The sequence below is a fragment of the Rhinolophus ferrumequinum genome, chromosome 2 (assembly GCF_004115265.2).
Source record: "Rhinolophus ferrumequinum isolate MPI-CBG mRhiFer1 chromosome 2, mRhiFer1_v1.p, whole genome shotgun sequence".
NCBI classification, from domain to species: domain Eukaryota; kingdom Metazoa; phylum Chordata; class Mammalia; order Chiroptera; family Rhinolophidae; genus Rhinolophus; species Rhinolophus ferrumequinum.
In genome coordinates, this window is record NC_046285.1 from 38,183,195 (window position 1) to 38,202,399 (window position 19,205).

At 33.0% G+C, this 19,205-nt stretch overlaps 1 protein-coding gene across 2 annotated transcripts in view; it reads left to right on the top strand.

Annotated features, from left to right (window-relative positions):
* NECTIN3 (nectin cell adhesion molecule 3) overlaps window positions 1-19,205 on the top strand; it is a 117,996-nt gene that overhangs the window by 37,220 nt on the left and 61,571 nt on the right. For both annotated transcript variants that reach the window (XM_033129375.1, XM_033129364.1), the window contains exons 3-5: window positions 6,560-6,856; window positions 9,818-9,935; window positions 13,284-13,435. In XM_033129375.1, coding sequence (XP_032985266.1) covers window positions 6,560-6,856; window positions 9,818-9,935; window positions 13,284-13,435 — 567 coding nt within the window. The remainder of the gene's footprint in view (window positions 1-6,559; window positions 6,857-9,817; window positions 9,936-13,283; window positions 13,436-19,205) is intronic.

Below are 19,205 nucleotides of genomic sequence, written 5' to 3' on the forward strand. Positions count from 1 at the left end.
ATTTTAAAGGACTGTTCTGGAGCCATTGACACCTCATGTTTGTTTTTCAAATCAAATTTTATTTCTGCTATTGTGAATTTACATAGCTATTTGAATCTTGGGCTGTATTACTGTTAATGAAAGATATGTCTTTTTCTGTTAAAGTTTGTGGTGGAATTTAGAATGAACTTATTAGCATTAAGATAGTCACTTGTAGTAAAAGATAAACCAATTTAGAAACACTGGTGAGTACTTTTGAATAATAGAACAAGGAGTAAGGAGTTATAGCAACCATAGCCATTTTCCCCAAAGTGGGCCTTTTTTAATGGGGGCAGTCTTTGCTCTAAATCTGACCTTTTGCCTGTCAGGGACTTTGTCAGGTCAGCTGATAGCTCCCCCTACGCAATCTTTTTTCTTCACTTTTCTCCCAGATATTACTTTTTAGTAAGCCTTTTGCACTCCTCACTTGGTCTCAGTATCTGCTTCCAGAGAACCAAACAAGTACACAGCCTCTAGTATTTAATGGCGTAACTTCGGAGTCTCTGGAATGCAGGAAAGCAATTTTGTCCAAATTTGTTATATATTTTTTTCACATTGAGAGATACTATGTAAAAATAGAAATAAAATGAAATATTTTAGGACTTTATATGTTTAAGATGCTGTCCTAAGAGCTGTGGGGAAATATAACTTACGGTTATGAAATTGATCCTTTTGAGAAATGTATTGATTGGAAGGCAGAGCATAATATCTGAAAAATCAGGTGCAGGCCGTCAGGGTGAAAAAGATCACAAAATATTCAGTGTCAAGAAAATACCTGATAGACAAATAGTTTGTATATGGAAGAGAGAGGTCATGAGAATAAACTTTTTTTTGCTTAAAATTTTAGTAATTTTTCCTAAATTAATATAGTACTTAATGGTTTAAAACTCAAGACTCGTGCCTACTTCTTTACCTTCACTTGGTTCATTTCTTGCTCCACGTCTCCCAAAGCCCAAATATTATAATCATAATACACTACTTGTAGTTCTGTTAGCACCTATGTTTTCACATGTGTTTTTCCTTCTGCCTGGATTGCCTTCTTTTCCTTCTGTCTCTATTCATCATACAACAGCCTTTTGTAAGCCAGTCTTGAAAAATTGGCTCCTCTGCCGTTTGACGGTTTTTTGCTCTTTTGCCATTGTATCTTGAGTATGCCTGTATTGCAGTAGTTACCGTACTGTTTATTATATATTTTCTTCTCTGTAAACACATGGTGGACTGCAGCTCTGCTCTTTAAAATTTAACATTATATCCCTAAAGACTGTAAGAGTTCCTGGTATATAGCAGTCATACACTAAATGTTATTTAAGTAGGGTATGGAATGGATCAGTGAACCTGATAGTTTAGAAATGTATGTACAAAAAAAAAAAAATTAGTTGAGCCAGTTCTTGAATGGTGGGTTTGAGGTGGTCAAAAGGGGAAGCCAGGTTTGAGGTGGTCAAAAGGGGAAGAAGGATAGGGAGAGTAAGTGAGCCAACAGAGGTAGACAGAAAACTATATACATTAGGACAGAATTTGTTCAGCTTTAGCATTGTTGAAATTTGGGGCTGAAATTCTTTGTTGTGCTGAGCTATCCTGTCCATTGTAGGCTGTCTAGTAGCGTCTATGGTCACTAGATACTAGTAGAAGTCCCTTAGTTGTGACAACTTAGAATGTCTCCAGACATTGCCAGATGTCCCCTTGGGGAAGAAGGGAGACGTCATTCACTGTTAATGGAATCACTGAATAATTTGTTGATTGTTCAAAAGATTTATGTCAAGTACAATCGTTAAAGACTAGAAGGTAGAGTAGGACCATGTTAAAGTAACTTGAATGTTAGGATGGGTTATTTGAGCTTTATATTATTGGAAATGTGAACTTCGTGTATGTACAGTGTTGTGCTTCTTCTCACCTTCCTTCGACTCTCAGACTCTTGCGGTTTTAAAGTGTGGTTCATGAACCAGCAGCTTTGATATCACTTGGGAGCTTGTTAGAAATTCAGAATTTCAGACTCTCAGACTGACTGAGTGATAAATCTACATTTTCGCAGGATCTCCAGGTGATCTGTGTGCACAGCAAAGTTTTAGAAAAACTGCTTTGATCACCTCACCTTGCTTAAAGGGATGCCTAACTCGTAGTAGACCTTATTTAGGTAGCAGTGGGATGAAAATTGTGATTTAGGATGATCAATCTGGTGGTGCTGATGAATTGAAATGACGAGGTTCTGAAATCATGATGCCTCAACCGTGAGGCCATGAAATTAATTTTCTAATTTCTGCCACTTAAGTGAAGGGAGCTTAGTGGAATAACTAGGATGGGAGAAACAAGAGAAGTTTGAACATTAACAGGTTTTGAACCTTGGTAATTTAGTAAATTATGTTACCATTAATTTAAATAGGCATGTCTTTGAAAAACAGGTATTACAGATGGTAGATGGTAGAATGAGATGATGAGTTCAGCATTTGGTTTATTGAATTTGAAGATATATAGGCAAAACTACCAGGCAGGTGGTTAGAAACTATAGAGTCAAGCCTAATCTCAAAATTGGAGAAAATTAGGGATCATCTGGGTAGTAATATTTATCAGATGAAAGTTTTTAAAGGTGATCAAAAAAAATAATAACTGAAGGCCTTGGACTTAATATTTATTAGCGCAGAGGTTGAAGAAATAGAGATGAAGAACTCAAAGAGAGCTTTAGGAAAAACTTGAGCAAAGTAATATTCATATCAAGAGAAGATAAAGTTTTAAAGGTTACTCTAGCAGCCTTTTTTACACAGTGAGCATTGTGCCCTATAGAAAATGATTTAGTGATCATTTTATTCAGTTCTCCTAAGGATGGCGCACAGCTAGTATAATTCTAAATGCATAGCCCACAAGTTAATTTACTACAATGGGTGCCTTAATGTATTAGTGCTTAATTCTTTTTGGAATTTTGGAACTGATCAGGAAGAACTGTGCTGAACTATTAAATTCCACAAAGTTAGTCAAAGAATAGGCAAAGAAAAATATCAAGCCTGTCGATTAGATGATGACATTAGAGTTTCAGTGAAGTGGTAGTAATAGAAACCAAATTAAGGGAATATGACATAACAAAAAGTTTTGGCAAAATTTAACAACAAATGTCCCATAGTAGAAGAGTTGTTACATAATTGGTTACTTCCTCTTGATATGGGATATTAGTTGTTCAAATTATGGTCAAGAGAAATGTTACTATGTAAAAAAAAAAATGAGCCACAAAATTGTAGGCATGCCATGATTACATCTATGTAGAGACTGGAAATAAAAATAATGAGAAGGAAATGGGAGAGTATGATAATTACTGTATTGGGACTCTGGAGTCATGGATAATTTTTCTGTTTTTCCAATTTTTAGTAATAATACTTCTGCAATTAAGAAATAGACTCCCACTGCTGGACAAGATGTAGTAACAGGGACTAGATTTACCCTCATTCTCTAGGAACAAGGAAACCAGGCAAATAAGAAACAGTTTTTAGTCATTGGACAATAGTCAGTGTAGGATTATTATCTGTGAAAGAGGGTGAGTCCTACAAATGCTCCAGCTTCCTCCTTAGGCAGTTTCCAGGCTACAGCTCAGTGACAAGGAGTTAAAGCAGAGAGTGGTGGTTTCACTGAGTTGAAGAGAGATTGAAATTCAGGGAGGACAAAGTGATTAGAATTTGTGGAGCAGAATACTGGGAAAAACGGAGCGTGGCGGGGAGGGCGGGAAAGGGAGGAAGAGAGCACACAGGAGGGGGCACACACTTGAGATATACAGAAGGGCCTTCTGAATGAAGTCTTTGGCTTAGTACTGATCTTAGTACTGACATGTGAGAGGAAACTTTTTTTTTTTAGTGAACAATTGTTTTTTAAGTTTATTGGGGTGACAATTGTTAGTAAAGTTACATAGATTTCAGGTGAAGTTACATAGATTTCATGTGTAGACTTCTGTAATACATCACATATATATTACATTGTATGTTCACCACCCAAAGTCAGTCTCCTTCCATCAACATGTATTTGACTCTACCCTCTTCTAGAATCCCTCTTCCCCTTTACCCTCTGGTAACCACTAATCTATTGTCTATGTTTATGAGTTTTTGTTTCTTCATTTGTTTGTCTTGTTCTTTTGTTATTTTCAGTTTTATATACCACATCTCAGTGAAATATGGTTCTCGACTGACTTATTTCGCTTAATATTATTTCGCTTATTTTTCTGTCTGACTTATTTCGCTTAGCATCATACTCTCAAGATCCATCCATGTTGTCACAAATGTTCCTATATCATCTTTTCTTACCGCCGAATAGTATTCCATTGTGTATATATTCCACAACTTCTTTATCCATTCATCTATCGAGGGACATTTTGGTTGTTTCCATGTCTTGGCCACCGTAAACAAAGCTGCAGTGAACATTGGAGCACACGTGTCTTTATGTATAAATGTTTTCAGATTTTTCGGGTAGATACCCAGGAAAAGGATTGCTGGGTCATATGGTAATTCTATTCGTAATTTTTTGAGGAACCTCCACACTGCCTTCCATAGCGTCTGCACCAGTCTGCATTCCCACCAACAGTGTATGAGGGCTCCTTTTTCTCCACAGCAAACTTATCAGACACAGACTGGTAAACAACAGCACTTACCATTTGACTTGATAAGTCAATCTACAAAATTCCTTCAGAGAACAAGAAGCTATATATATATGTGTATATCACATAGTAACTGGCCTTGAAGTAGAGAAGTATTTCTTAGTGTATAAAGGTAGTTAACCACCCAAGGGATCTAAAAAGTGATACATTTTACTACATTTAAATGAAAAACTTCTGCTCATCAAACACACCATAGAGTGAAAAAGCAAGCCCTAACTGGTAGAAGATAGTAATCAAAAAAAAGACTCTTCTCCCAAATCAATAAGAAACAGAAAATGGCTTTAATAGGCATTTTGTAGAAGAAGAAATTCCAAATGGCCCATAAAGGTCCTTAATGTCATTTGTAATTGGAGAAATTAAAATCTCAAATGTTATTGCATACCTATGGGACTGACAAACATTGAGAAGTCTGACAATATCAACTGTGGTGAGTGTTTAGACCAACAAAAATTCTAAGATTGGGAATAAATTGGTACTTTGGAAAACTTTTGTCATTACCTGGTGAAACTGAAAATATAGTAATAACAATTCTACAATAAGGGATAAACTAGAGAAACGTTTACACAAATACACCAAAATGCATGTATGACAATATTTCTTGTAAAATCATTTATACCAAACAGGAAACACCGTCAATGTTCAGCAATCAAACCGTACAGTAGTTAAAACTAATAAGTTACACAATTGTAAGTAAATCTAAATGATCTATAAATGAAAAGTTAAAAAATTCTAAAATAATTAAGGCTAAATATTCCCACATAAACAAATAGTGGGAACACAAAATTGAGTCAAAGAAAACTATACAAAAATACATATAGTCGGATTCCATCATATAAAGTTCAGAAACAGATGAAACTTGGGTAGGTTTGCATTTGTTAGTTATAGAACCAACATGAAAAGTAAGAAAAATTTATTTCTAAAGTCAGTATAATGGTTTCACACTTGGGCAGGCAAGGTGTTAACGATCAAGAAGAGGCATATGAGAGACTTGGGAGGTGCAAATGTTTGTTATTAGGATGTGTGGTGGTTACATGGATATTTGCTCTAAATTATTCATTAAGTGTGTGCACTTGTTATTTTCCAATAATTCATCTTACAAAAGAGGAAATACATAAGGAAAAGAATATTCCTTAAATGATGAAACAAAAATACGTAGATACAAACCAAGAACCACGTGGAAATCTTGGAAATAAAAAAATATCTTTGAGATTAAAATTTTAATGCACAGAATAAACTAGGCTTCAGCCAAAGAGTTCATGAACTGAATACTGAGGAATTTATACAGAAAGAAGCAGATAAAATTTGCTGAAAAATGTGAAGCCATAGCTAGAATGTATGGAGTGTAGATTGAAAGCGTCTAACATTAAGGTTACTTTTCTTTGATGAGCAGCTTTCTTACGCCAGAAAAAGATAGGTGGTATGTACATTTCAATAAACATAACTTTTAGTCATGTTGCATTTTGACAGTGTAGCTTCTATACTGATAATTTATTTTAAAATAGTTTTCCTTTAAGCATTTTTCATAAATGCTTCCTAAAGTGAAGCATTATATATTAAAACTACTTTTTTTCCTTTCAGAGTAATGATACCTTTAATCTCATATTGGAAATTATGATCCAATTCACAGGAATTTTTTGTATTGTTAATTTGGGGAACTCATCTGCCCCTATAAAGTATATCTCTACCAGTGAGAGCAATCTTTGTAATGGTTATATAAAATCTTGGCTTCTTATTTGACCTGGCTCGTGATCTTCTCTTGTTCCAAGAATCCAGTTGATGTTGGCATTACCTAAAAAGTGTGGGTAGATTTTTTATGCAATTATCCCTAAGTTTATGAAATATAGCTAGATGTGGCTTGGAAAGAGATATATATAGTCTTAATTGAAATGTAACTAATTTTGTTTTTAATTTAAACAGTTGAACCCACTGTGAGCCTGATTAAAGGGCCAGATTCTTTAATTGATGGAGGAAATGAAACAGTGGCAGCCATTTGTATTGCAGCCACTGGAAAACCAGTTGCACATATTAATTGGGAAGGTGATCTTGGTGAGATGGAATCCACTACAACTACTTTTCCAAATGAAACAACAACAATTGTCAGCCAATACAAGCTGTTTCCAACCAGATTTGCTAGAGGAAGGCGAATTACTTGTGTTGTAAAACATCCAGCCTTGGAAAAGGACATCCGATATTCTTTCATACTAGATATACAGTGTAAGTAAATGGTAACATTTGCTTTTTACATGTCCTGTATTTTATTTTCATTTTCTTCTTTTGAATTCTATATCAAACTTTTTAATTTGAATATTTAGTGTTCAGAAATTCTTAACAGCTTTTTCTTACTGACATTTTTGTTCTTAATTTTTAAAACATTTTCATGGAAATTTTATTTAACCAGAGCATTTTTTATCAGTTTGTAAAGATTTACAATGATTTAAAGTTGTTCTCAAACTTAGAATTATTTAACCTTATCTTTTTTAGACCTTAAAAATAGGCTAGACATAAGCAAATTGTGAAAATTTATACCTCAAAATGTGCAATACTTAGAGACAACTACTTCTCCAATTAATTTAGCTGTTATTCAGTTTTATTGATGCCATCCATGATGTTTTCATTTTTCAGCAAGAATTTTTTACTTCCTAGATGCATTTTAATTATTTTGAAAATCTATATTCTTTTAATATTCTAATCCAATTTTATTGATCATGTAAGATTCTCAGATAGGTAAAACAATATTTTGAAGACATCATTGGGATAATAACCATTGTAGATAAGGTTCAAAGCTGGTCCATTGTTGTATTTTTATTTTTTTGTTATGGGATGCACTGTGTGTGTGTGTGTGTGTGTGTGTGTGTGTGTGTGTACACAGAGGTTGCCAAAAAATGCATACACATTTTAAGAAGAAAACTGTGTTAAAATTGTAATACTCAATATATACTGATAACAAAAGATGAATACAAGTCTCGTTTGACTTCTGCAATTACAAGGGGTGCTCAAATTGGTCTAGACACTTCTGATTATGGCGAACTACATTGCTTGAGCAATGCTGACCTAAGTGTCCACTTGTATACATTTTTTTGGCACCCCCGATACATATACTTCCCCTTCTCTATAAAGTTTCTCAGTTTTTGATACGTTCTTTGAGTAGCATTTTAAAATTTGTTGAGCAAGAGAAAAACTGATGGTGCAGATATCTTATAGCAAAGATAATGACAATTAAGGAGATTGAAGTAGAGATAAAATTAGGAGAAATGTTTAGGTTCTGCTATCATTTCCATCCATACACAGATCATGTGGAGGAGATGTTCTGCTTTTTTTTTTTTTTTTTTAATTTTTTTATTTTTGGTATGATGGATAGAATTTTAAATTACACATTCATTACACTTGATGTAACGATTTCTAAAGCTAATTCTAAGGATTTTTTTCAACATTTATAGGATTAGACTTGAGAAGCTATCCTACGTGAATGTTATTACTATTGTATTCTTGAATACAAATACCTTCTTTTCTCCTTACCTCTCTGGAGAATCCAATTAAAATTATTCAATTTCCTACCTTGCTTTCACAGACTCTTTTTCCTTTTTCTCGTAAAATTTAGATCCCAATTGTAAGTACTGTTAATATTTTTCTCACATTCTTCCTTCCCTGTGGGTCTAATAATGACTGAAATTTTCATCAATTTATATAACGTATATTATATTTTTTGTTTGCTTGAGTGCAATCCTAAATATATAAGATTATTTCTTGTAAGATTATCATTTAGATTTATTGGCATGCTCCTAAAATGTTAGAGTCCTCATGACATTTTTCTTTTTTTAAATTGGGACCTATAAAACATGTGAACAAAGTGTAAGATAAAATCTTATATTCAAAATTCATATCTCAAAATCTGGAGGTATTCTGTGGGGATACTTTAATACCTATCCCTTCCTTTTCTTAAGAGAAATTAAACTCACAGATATCCGTACTGTTCTTTGAGCAACATTTTTTAGTACCTGTTTTAGGTTACAAAAATGTTAATTCTTGGTTTTTATAAGAGGCTGGCTTTTTTTTTTTTTTTTTTTTTAATTCTAAGGTAATTGTACCTTAGTAAAAGGTTAATTTTTTCACTACCTTTTTTTAAACCTTGCTTGATATTAGGTCAGGCTTTCCTGGCAGAGTTAAGGACTGACCTGGTCTCTCTGACTTCCAATTGACCATGTTCTATTTATCTCATTTGCTGTGTAGCTCACATGAAGATGGAGGGTCCCTGTACCGCGTATAAGTAATGTTTCCTTAGGGGTCTTTCATGACCTCCCTAACCCCATCCCCAAACTAAATTAGACCCTTCCTCTTGTCTTCTCTCTTAGCAACCTATTCTTTTCCATAACAGGTTTTCGTTAACTATTTTTAAAATGTCATCTTTCCTGTTCCTATTAGAATATAATTCTACAAATACAGAGTCTCTCTCTATTATGGTAGTTGAAGGAATGATTAGTATTGGATTTTATAGTTTGAAGGTATAAATTTCTATTGCTGGTAGACATGGATAATTGCTCATTTAACTAATTACACTGTATACACACTAATAGACCTTTGGGTACACTACTGAATGGATACATGTTCATACAGTTGAGGCCTTAGATAATTTACTTAAATTACAATTATAGGCTTAGAAAGTTTGTGCTGCATTTCTACATACATACTCACAGAATATTAATTAATTATAGTGTAGGGAACCTAATCCCTGTATTGACTTGATATCTCTGTGGATATTTCCTTTCAGATTAAACATTTTGTTAAAAACAGTTTTATATGGTGACTTGATATTTAAATGTCATGTCTCATTATTGAATTAAGTTCTTAATGTATTTTCCTTGTTCATATATCTCTACATATTTCATATGACTCTTAAATTTTGCTTTTGGTGATTATAGGTTTGTCAATATTCTTACATTCAGTGTTTATAATAACTAGAACTGTATATGCTTATAGTTGCCTACTGTTTGTTTGGGTACTCATTGTCCATTCATTCATTCATTCTTTCAGTCAACTGTTGAGTACTGTCTTCCACGTTGGTTATGTATATTGAGAGAAGAAAGTTATTTTTGCTTTTCTAAATTTTAGTTTATCATTGTATGTTGTATTTATCATTAACAAAAGATAATCTGGTTCTGTCATGCATTTATTTTATAGACGCTCCTGAGGTTTCAGTAACAGGCTATGATGGAAATTGGTTTGTAGGAAGAAAAGGTGTTAATCTCAAGTGTAATGCTGATGCAAATCCACCACCCTTCAAATCTGTGTGGAGCAGGTAATAATGTTAGCTACTTCTAAAGAGAAATTATTTAAAAGTGAAAGTATTTTTAAATGTTTAAAGTTGTTTTTATCAGTGTACTACATAATTATAGTAATAGCTGAAAATTAAATGTAAGGTTTCTAAACGTTCTCCTGTCCCACCTCTCTCCACCCTCCTTCCCCCCACAGTTCTGTTCCTCAGGCTACTTTAGCAATTCCTTCTGGTAGTTGCTATCATAGGTCTTAAACTGCTACTTCTTCATTTACTAATTTTTAATATGATCTGTTCACTTCTTGTGGTAGATGAATGTATCTACCCCTTCACACAAAAATATACCCACATACATATACACCCTTCATAGTCCCAATGAGATTGTTACTTTTAGTTAAATTCTGTAATTATTGTTTGCCCCCCTACAACAGGTAAATATTATTTACTGACAGCTGTGTAGTATACTGGAATCGTTTTCTTTTGTCTAAAGCTGTTTTCCCTGAGGCTATTAATTGCTTCTTTTTACTTGTGTAGCTTACTGTCTGAATATCATTAATTCTTTTTATCTATAAAATTCCATTTGTTACACTAAGGTTTTCATTCATATTTCTCAACATTTAGGGCCCTCCTTCAATCTAGAGACTTATATCTTTCAACTGTGGATAATTTTCTGATATTTTTGGCATTCTCTACCCCAACCCCTTTTTTTTTGTTTGCTCTTACTGGAACTCCTATTTATTATATACTAAATATCCTTTCTTATTTTTCAAATAATTTTTTTTGTTTTATTACAGGAGATTTGCTTGTTCTTACCCCCCCTTCCCAGTGATTAAAAAAATTAGGTGGACATATTTTTATTTTCTAAGAGCATTTTATTGTTCTGTGTTCATTTTCCTAGCATCCTTGTTTTGTGGATGTAGTATCTTCCTTGTTTTTTTCCCCAGAGGTAAACTAGAGTTCTTTCCTCTGCAGAGATTTTATTATTCCTACATATTGTCTCTTTTTTCCTCCTAGTTCTTTTGGTTTTGTTTTTTGTCTTTCATTTTGTAGATACTCCTTAATTTTTTCATTTGTCCAGTCGTTTCTTAATGATGCATTAAATTATTATAAAATGCTGAGTGGAAACTCTTTTTCTCTAGTGGGGATTATTAGTAGACTACTCAGCATCATTAGGTAGAGAGGTGGTTATTTCCCTGGTGAAGCTTTCGATGTCACCTGTGGAAGAATAGAAGTCTTTATTTCATGGCCATTCATTGTATTTATTGAATTAACCCTCATTCTTTTGCCTAAAACATGAATGTCTGGTACCTGTACAGAGTTGGGAGGATCTGTTGTTTTGTTTTCCAACTAATCTCCTTATTTCTCGCCCTTTGCCTCACTCTGGCGCTCTTTAAGTATAGTGAGTCAAACTCCAAATCTATTTTGGGTTCTTTGGATCAAATTGGCTGCTTTCTCATCCACATTCCTCTTGCAAGCCCAAAGCAGAGCTGCAACCTGATACTTCTGATATTTTGGATTGGACAAACTTTTTGTGTGTGTGTGGGAGGCAGTCCTGTGAATTGTAGGATGTTTAGCAGCATCCCTGACCTCTAATCTCTGGAGCCAGTAGCACCTTTTCCCCCAACCACCCCCCCCCCCCCCCCAGTTGTGACAACTACGTTTTCAAACATGCTGCCATCCAAAAATGTCTCCAGACATGCTGATGTCCCCTGGAGTCAAAAATGCCTCCTGATTGAGAAACACTGGCTTAAAGTATATACTGTTTTCTCCGTTTTCTGTCTTCTAAAAGTTTGTTCAACCATTTTATCTAATGAATTCTATCTTCTGTTATCTTCCTCTTCATAGGTTTAATAGCTTTTTAATTTGTCTACTCTTGTTTTAGGTGGGATTTTGTTGGGAACAAGGAAGCAGTATATTTGGTCAGTCTGTTTTCTTTAAGCAAACATACAGTTTTATATTTTCTTAAAAGTGGGAAGGAGTCATTGGTTAAGATGTGTGATAGGGTATTTCTAAAAGTCATACAATTCCACATTCTCATCCTAGTGTCTGTACTTGCAGATGTCTTTTTTTGAGGAAGTCATCTAACCTCTCTAATCCTTTGTTTCCTCATTGATACTAGTGCCTCATAGAGTTTTTGTGAGGGTAGCGGCAAAGAATATAAATTATATAACATAAGTGCAATCGAGTGGGAGATGCTTAGCATGTCATTTGTTGTGATATTTAGATTTTTCTGCGGCTCATTCGAATAAACAACTTCAAAGGATTTTAAGACATTTTGCTCAGAATTAAAGGAATTAAAGTTTGGGGCCCAAAGTAGAGATAGTTGGTAAGATATGCATAGATATAGTTCGTATCTTAGGAAAAGAGTTCCCCTTTTGATAGCTGATGCTTGTAAAAATGTTCTTTACAAAATTCTATTAAGAAGAATGTTGGGTGTTTTTGTTTTTTGTTTTTAAACATTAAAAAATTACCTTGATCCTTCATTGCTGAATCACAGTACTATTAACTGTAAAAGATTGTACTGATTGTTCACCCACCTACTACCCTTGGGAATCATAGTGAAATCATTCCACCTATTCACCAGTGTTGATTTGCTTTATTCTGCCTTCTTATTCTTCTTTGTTGTTTTCTTTGTAATTAGTTGTTGGGTCTCCTACTGTATACTTAGATCATTGAAAGTAAGGACCAAATCTTAGCTCTGAATCTCATCAACATCAGCAGAAGAGAGGAGGGTAAATAATGGATGGCTGAGTGAAGGAATGAATGAACTTTCTGAACTGTTTAACTATAGTAGTTGAGTTGCTTGAGTTTACTTGACTTTTTCATCCTCTTAAAAAAATAACTTACAGCCTTTAAAAATAGTTTCAAAATCAAGATGTATTATTGGTGGGTTTTCTTGTTTGCTTGTTTTTTGTACTCTAAAGTTGGAAAAATGATGTAGAACTGTATACTTAGTTCCAATGCAATGAATGGTTTTAAAGTTCTTACAGTGGGATTTTATTCCCATTATGGTTTATAGTAATATATGTGTATACACTAGATAGGACCTCTTAGCTAAATTGGTGTAGGCACCATTTAAAAAGAGTTATTGATACCAAATGGTGCCTTGTTGTTTTGTTGTTACCGATACCCACATTACAAATTAAATTATTTTATAAGAAGACCTTTCTTGGTGGTTTAAAAACTAACCATCTTTGGATGGGGCACAGTATAGATTTGTTCTGCAGTAAGTGATACTCTTTAAATAGTGAATTTTACCCTTAAGACATTAGTTCTTTCACTAACATTCAAAAGTTAATATCTTATTTAGACAGCTATTAATGAATAGAGACTGAAGATATTTAAAACAATGCTTTACTTTTTAAAATCTAGGTTGGATGGACAGTGGCCTGATGGCTTATTGGCTTCAGACAATACTCTGCATTTTGTCCATCCACTGACTTTCAATTATTCTGGTGTTTATGTCTGTAAAGTGACAAATTCCCTTGGTCAAAGAAGTGATCAAAAGGTCATCTACATTTCAGGTAAGTTACTATCTACTTGTAAAATGAGTTAAATTATTTCTGTAATGACAGTCATAACAGTAGCATTATGATTGTGGTGGTGATTTATAGTTGTGAAAATATTCCTAAATGTGAGGTTTTCCAAATAATCTAAAAGAGATACAGTGGTACCTCGGTTTTCTAATGTAATCCCTTCCAGAAGACAGTTCGAGTTCTGAAATGTTTGAAAACAGCCGACAGCTAAGCCTCAGAATCTTGCACTCATCGCAAGCCACGTGACATGTTCAACTGCCAAGGTGTGTTCAAAAACGGAAGCATTTTCTTCCGGGTTTACGGCGTTCGTAAACCGAAATGTTCGTCAACGGAGATGTTCGAAAATCGAGATCCTACTGCACAATAAAGTAGCCCTATCTGAAATACATATTGTAAAGTGGCATTCCTTTACTTAAAGAAATGTCAGAATGTCTGTGCAACAAATTTATATGCATTTTAAAACCTATGTAGATAGTTAGTTTTACAGTTAAATAGTATTAAATTATTCCTTTTATAGGTAGTATGTGCTTTTGTCTACATCAGGAACACACACTAGTTTGGTTTTCTTTGTTTTTGTGACTACTACTCTGATGAAATAGGATATCAACTTTGATGACCTGGCTTGTTAAATAGCATTGTCACTCAGTATGGTGATCGTATTGGGTTATTGGGAGGTGAAGTAGGACTGCTACTAAGAGTGTTCCAATGAAATAAAATTTAAGATGTTTTTTATTGTTAGTCTCTCAACCACTAAGAACTTAGACTTCTCACATTCCATTTATATCACTGTGAAATTTTTTGTCAGTTTGACACTATAAATTTGAGTATTCTCAAAATGTAGTTACCGCTAAAAATACATTGTTTCCTGAGTGTGGCTATAAATACTAAATTATCGATGGAATTTGTATTTACAAAAATCATGTAAAATATTTTGAGCATCTCCTTATTGACCATAAGAATGTAGCAGTCTTCGTGTCTAACAAATGGAAAATTAAAGGCCGAAGGAAGAGAACTTTGAGAAATGCAGGTTTGTACGGTAATTATGTAATAGGTAGTTAAGATTTTTATTTATTTTAGAGGAATTTTAAGCTTGCTTTTATGTTGTATTCTAAGTTCTTGTGTGATCACTCAACCTAAGAACAGTCGCCCATATCATTTACCACAATTTGTAGTTGTGTGCTCAGTTTACTTACTATCTATCTTCACATTTAAGCAGTTTGTATTTGCTTTATTTACCATTGTAAATGATAGGGACTGGCAAATGATAGGGACTCAACTTTTTTTTTTTTGCTTGCATCTCACAAGAAACTTAGAGCTGTGTACATCCCTAACCTGTCGCTTTCTACCAGCAGCAGTGCTTTGGTAGAAATGTGAATGAGATTGACTATTAGTATATTAGTCTCCCTTTCTTCCCTTAGAGGTTTCTTATTTTTAAACAATCATAAAGCCACAGAAAATGCATATTTAAAATGTACTTAACTCAGGACTTCTTACTTTTTGTTTCTGTTGTACAAAATTTGGTATAGGGTATTACTTGTAAATCTTAGGCTCAATGTGTTATAATTATGTAATCATTTAAGTTCTAAGGCTCAATTTATAAGGAAGGCATTCTTATATATAGATTCTATTGATGACAGCCTAAATTCTTATCTTTTGGCGTTCTGTACTCCTGACTTGTGTGTCCAACTGCCTGTTAATGATCATTAACCCTATGTAAAGTATAAATAGGCATTTACAATTTAATGTTCAAAACTGACAGTTATTGATAACTCCATTTTTATATTTCCTGAGGGTATAATCCTTGATACTTATCCTTGATTTCAATTTTTTTCTCACACCTCACCCAATTCATCAACAAATCGATGTCAGCTCTCCTATTATATTATATACAGAACCTTACCAATTCTCTACTTCTAATATTCTGGTCCAAGCCATCAGCAACTCTTAACTTCACAATTCTGTTTCCCATTTTACCCACAATGAAAACGAGGTCTTTACAATGACAAAGACTCTACGTGTTCTGGTCCTGGATTCTCTCTCTGACCTCATCTCTTATTATATCCCTTGCTCACTTGGTTTCGGTCACCCTGGCCTCCTTGCCTTTCGTTGAAAATGGCAGGCACATTCTACCTCAGAGTCTTTGCACTTGCTGTTTGCATTGGCTTGACTGTTCTACAGGTATTTTCATAGCTTTTTTTCCTCACTTCTTTTAGGTCTTTACTCAAATAACACCTTCACGACTGTATTTAAAATTGAAACCGCTCCCTTCTCACCTCTTCACTGCATTCTGTCTTCTCTCCCTTGTTTTTCTTTACTTACTGCAAGTGACATCATACATATTTTATTATTAGGTTGGTGCAAAAGTAAAAGGTTAAAAATAATTGCAAAAACCACAATTATTTTTGCAGCAACCTAATATATGTGCTTGTCTCTTTTTATCCAAGCTAGAACATAAATCCTAAGAGGGCAGTATTTTTGTCTGCCTTAATCACTACTATATTCCCATCATCTGCAATAATGTTTAGTATATACTAAGCGTTCAATAAGCTTTCGTTGCCTGAATGAATAAATTTGAGAAGAAAACAATCAGGAAAGAATTAAAAATCCAAAATCTTCTTTTATGTAACTCTGTTTTCTTTGACAAGGTAACTAATGTAACACTGGTGACAAACTTTACACAATTTTTGATCATCCTTACTAAGTCTTATAAGAAAGGAAGTCATTTTGAGTAAATTTGAAAAATCACAGTTTATTACCAATAAGGACTTTATAAAAAGATAGCATTATATGAGATGGTTTTCTTAAGGTAATCATCAAGAATTAGACTCTGCTTTTCTATCTAGAGTCTTTAATACAGTATACTATGCTGAGTTTAGTTAACTCCTCTAAGAACTTCTTGTAATATATCGAGTATCCTAGATAAAATACTGCCTTTCCAAAATGACTAGTAAATCCTCGTAGTCTTTTATCAGAATAAAAGTTCATAACGCACACAGTAAATGATCAGTTTATCTTTTTTCATTGAGTTCTACGTATCCTTTTTCCTCTAGGAAAAAACTTTTTAACTTAGTATTAAAATTGATGTTTAAAAGTTTCAGAAATTATTTTTAAAAGTATTTGTAAAAGGAATGTATCTTGTGACTAGAGACTAAAGGTTCTCCTCAGAACAGAGCGAAGTTTGCAACTCTCAGAGAAATTGCTCATAATTTTATTATACATTTTCCCACATTGGAAAGCATAAGATTTTGGACAAGAGGTGATTGATTCGAGATTGCAGTATTCAACTTCAATTATTACTAATGGGAGTGCAGTGACTCTTTGTCCAATGTTAACTGACTGCTGGAAATTGTGTTTTTCTAGTTGTTTTGTTCTGTGTTTTTTTTGTGGTTTTTTTTTTCCTGATACCTCTTCTCTTTTAGAATAGGGAAGTGAATTTTTATGTATCATATAAATTCCCCATGCCTAAAACTCAAAGTATATGCCTATGCAAATCTTGAATTTCAAATACTGATTTTAAGATCCAGATATCAGACTTAAGAATCCACACATTCTTAGTAAGCCTTGAATTTTAAAATTCATAGATTTTGTTTATTTAAACAATTCATATAAAGTATAAAACAAAAATAAATCAGTTTTTAACATAGTAATTATTATGCTAAAATATATTTTAAAGCTACAGAGGCCTTACTGGATTGTTCTCCTATTTGACAGAAGTCATTAATTTGAAAAAGAAGCTTAAGAAATTCTTCATTTAAGTGTGGTGAACTCAGAGTCTACTAGTTCATTACATTTGTTTTATACTCATATGTTCGGCAAAGAATATAAAAAAATATTGTCTGATGGAGAAAATAAGGAATGCTGTTAGGAAAGATTTTAAATCACAATAAATAGGTAGCTATTGGTGATTACAAAATACTAGTCCTCTGTTTCCTTACATAAATTGTGATTCTCGCTATAATTATCTTGGAGGAGGGCAAGAATTAGAAAACATTAATGAATGTCTTATATGTATTATCATATATCCATTGTTTAAAATGTAAAAAAATAAAGTATTAACAGTAGTCCCTCTTCCGTGGAATCATAGTAATAGTGAGGCTATGCTGTTTTTAACACTGGTCGATGAGGGGATGGTAAGTTAAGTTTCTAGCACCACTGACAAATAATAGCAGATTTTTTAAAAAGGGTTTTTTTAGTACTCTTTTTTTTTAGTTAGATAGTTTCTGAGGGCTGTATTTTATCCATCTATGTTCCCATAAAGAACATTGCAAGTAGAAATAGGAAATGTCAGTTATTGTTTTCATTTTTTTGACATTTAGCAAAAATGTTCAGTTATATATCTTATAGATGGTGAAAGCACTGTTCTGAGAAAGATAGCATTTCATTAAGAGCTATCAAAAACTTTATGTGCACAAAAATGTGTGGATTATAAATAATTACTTAGGTGATTTGTACTTTTGTTTAAACATGCTGATGCGAGTTTATTGTAATACTTTTCCTTTGGGAATCATTGTAAAGATGACATTTAATATTTAAAATTTGACTTTTCTATTAGTCTTTCCCCTTCAGAAAATACATGAGTTATCTTACAACTGATTAATTTTTATTTCTTTAATATCTTGGTTCTGTGAAGTTGGATTATATGAGGCTTTACTACGTTAATACTAGAAATGATCCTACAATTCCACAATTGTTTTCTTTTAAGATTAAATTTGTTCAGCTAATGAATATGTTCTCACAAATTACAACTCTTTCTTGATTCATTTACTTACATATAATATGATAAGTAACATTCACTTCAAGGTACTTGACAGGATTGCCTCTTATATTGGTTTAAACTCATATAGGAAATTAGTTATACTGTACTTATTAAATTTTATACTGTACTTGCTAAATTTTTACCACATTCTATATATATGGCATTCCGTGATGAAACCTGTCTCAGTAAGTATTTTTCTTTAGCTTGTAATTTTAGAGTAACTTACCTCATGTAGATTTAGTATTTTTCTAACAATCATTTTTTAAAAGCTCTATCAATACTGCTCATTTAAAAATTAATTATAGGAGATTACCATTTGGGTCATTTGTTTTTATCAATGAAGAAATTCAAAATTTTTTACCTCATCATTTCTTCAAACTCTAGAGTTTTGTGTAACATGACCTGCAAATACCACTTAATTGATAATTAACCAGTCTTTAATTTTTACTGTTTATGTTTAGTTGCTTTTTAATATTAATGGCTATTTACTCTGTAATCTAATGGCAATACACAGGATCATTTGCATCTAATATTTAAGTATTATTAGAATGTTCTCTCTAAAATATTAGCTACTTTTTTTGGGACTCCATCCTAAAGAAATGTGACATTAAATTTTGCAGATATGGTTGAAATCCTTCAATTTCCTAAATGTTCAGATATCTTACCCATGGGGTATAGACATTATTATGACATTTTTATAACATTTTATAGTTTATAACATGTTTTCATTTTGTCTTTTAGTGTCATTTGATAATTACCCATTTGGCAAACACAGTCGCAGCATGCTTTTTATTTTTTAAATTACTAAATGATGTTATGTACCACATAGATCCTTTTTAAAAATGGAAGAGTTCTCTTTATTTAAGGAAAATATTTTTGAGAGAATTATTAAAACAACAGCTTATACTGTGGCCACTTAACAAGATTCTATAGTTTTTCATTCTTTTACAGATAAGTTCAGATCTTACAAAAATAAACTGTATTAGGTAAAAATGGATATTA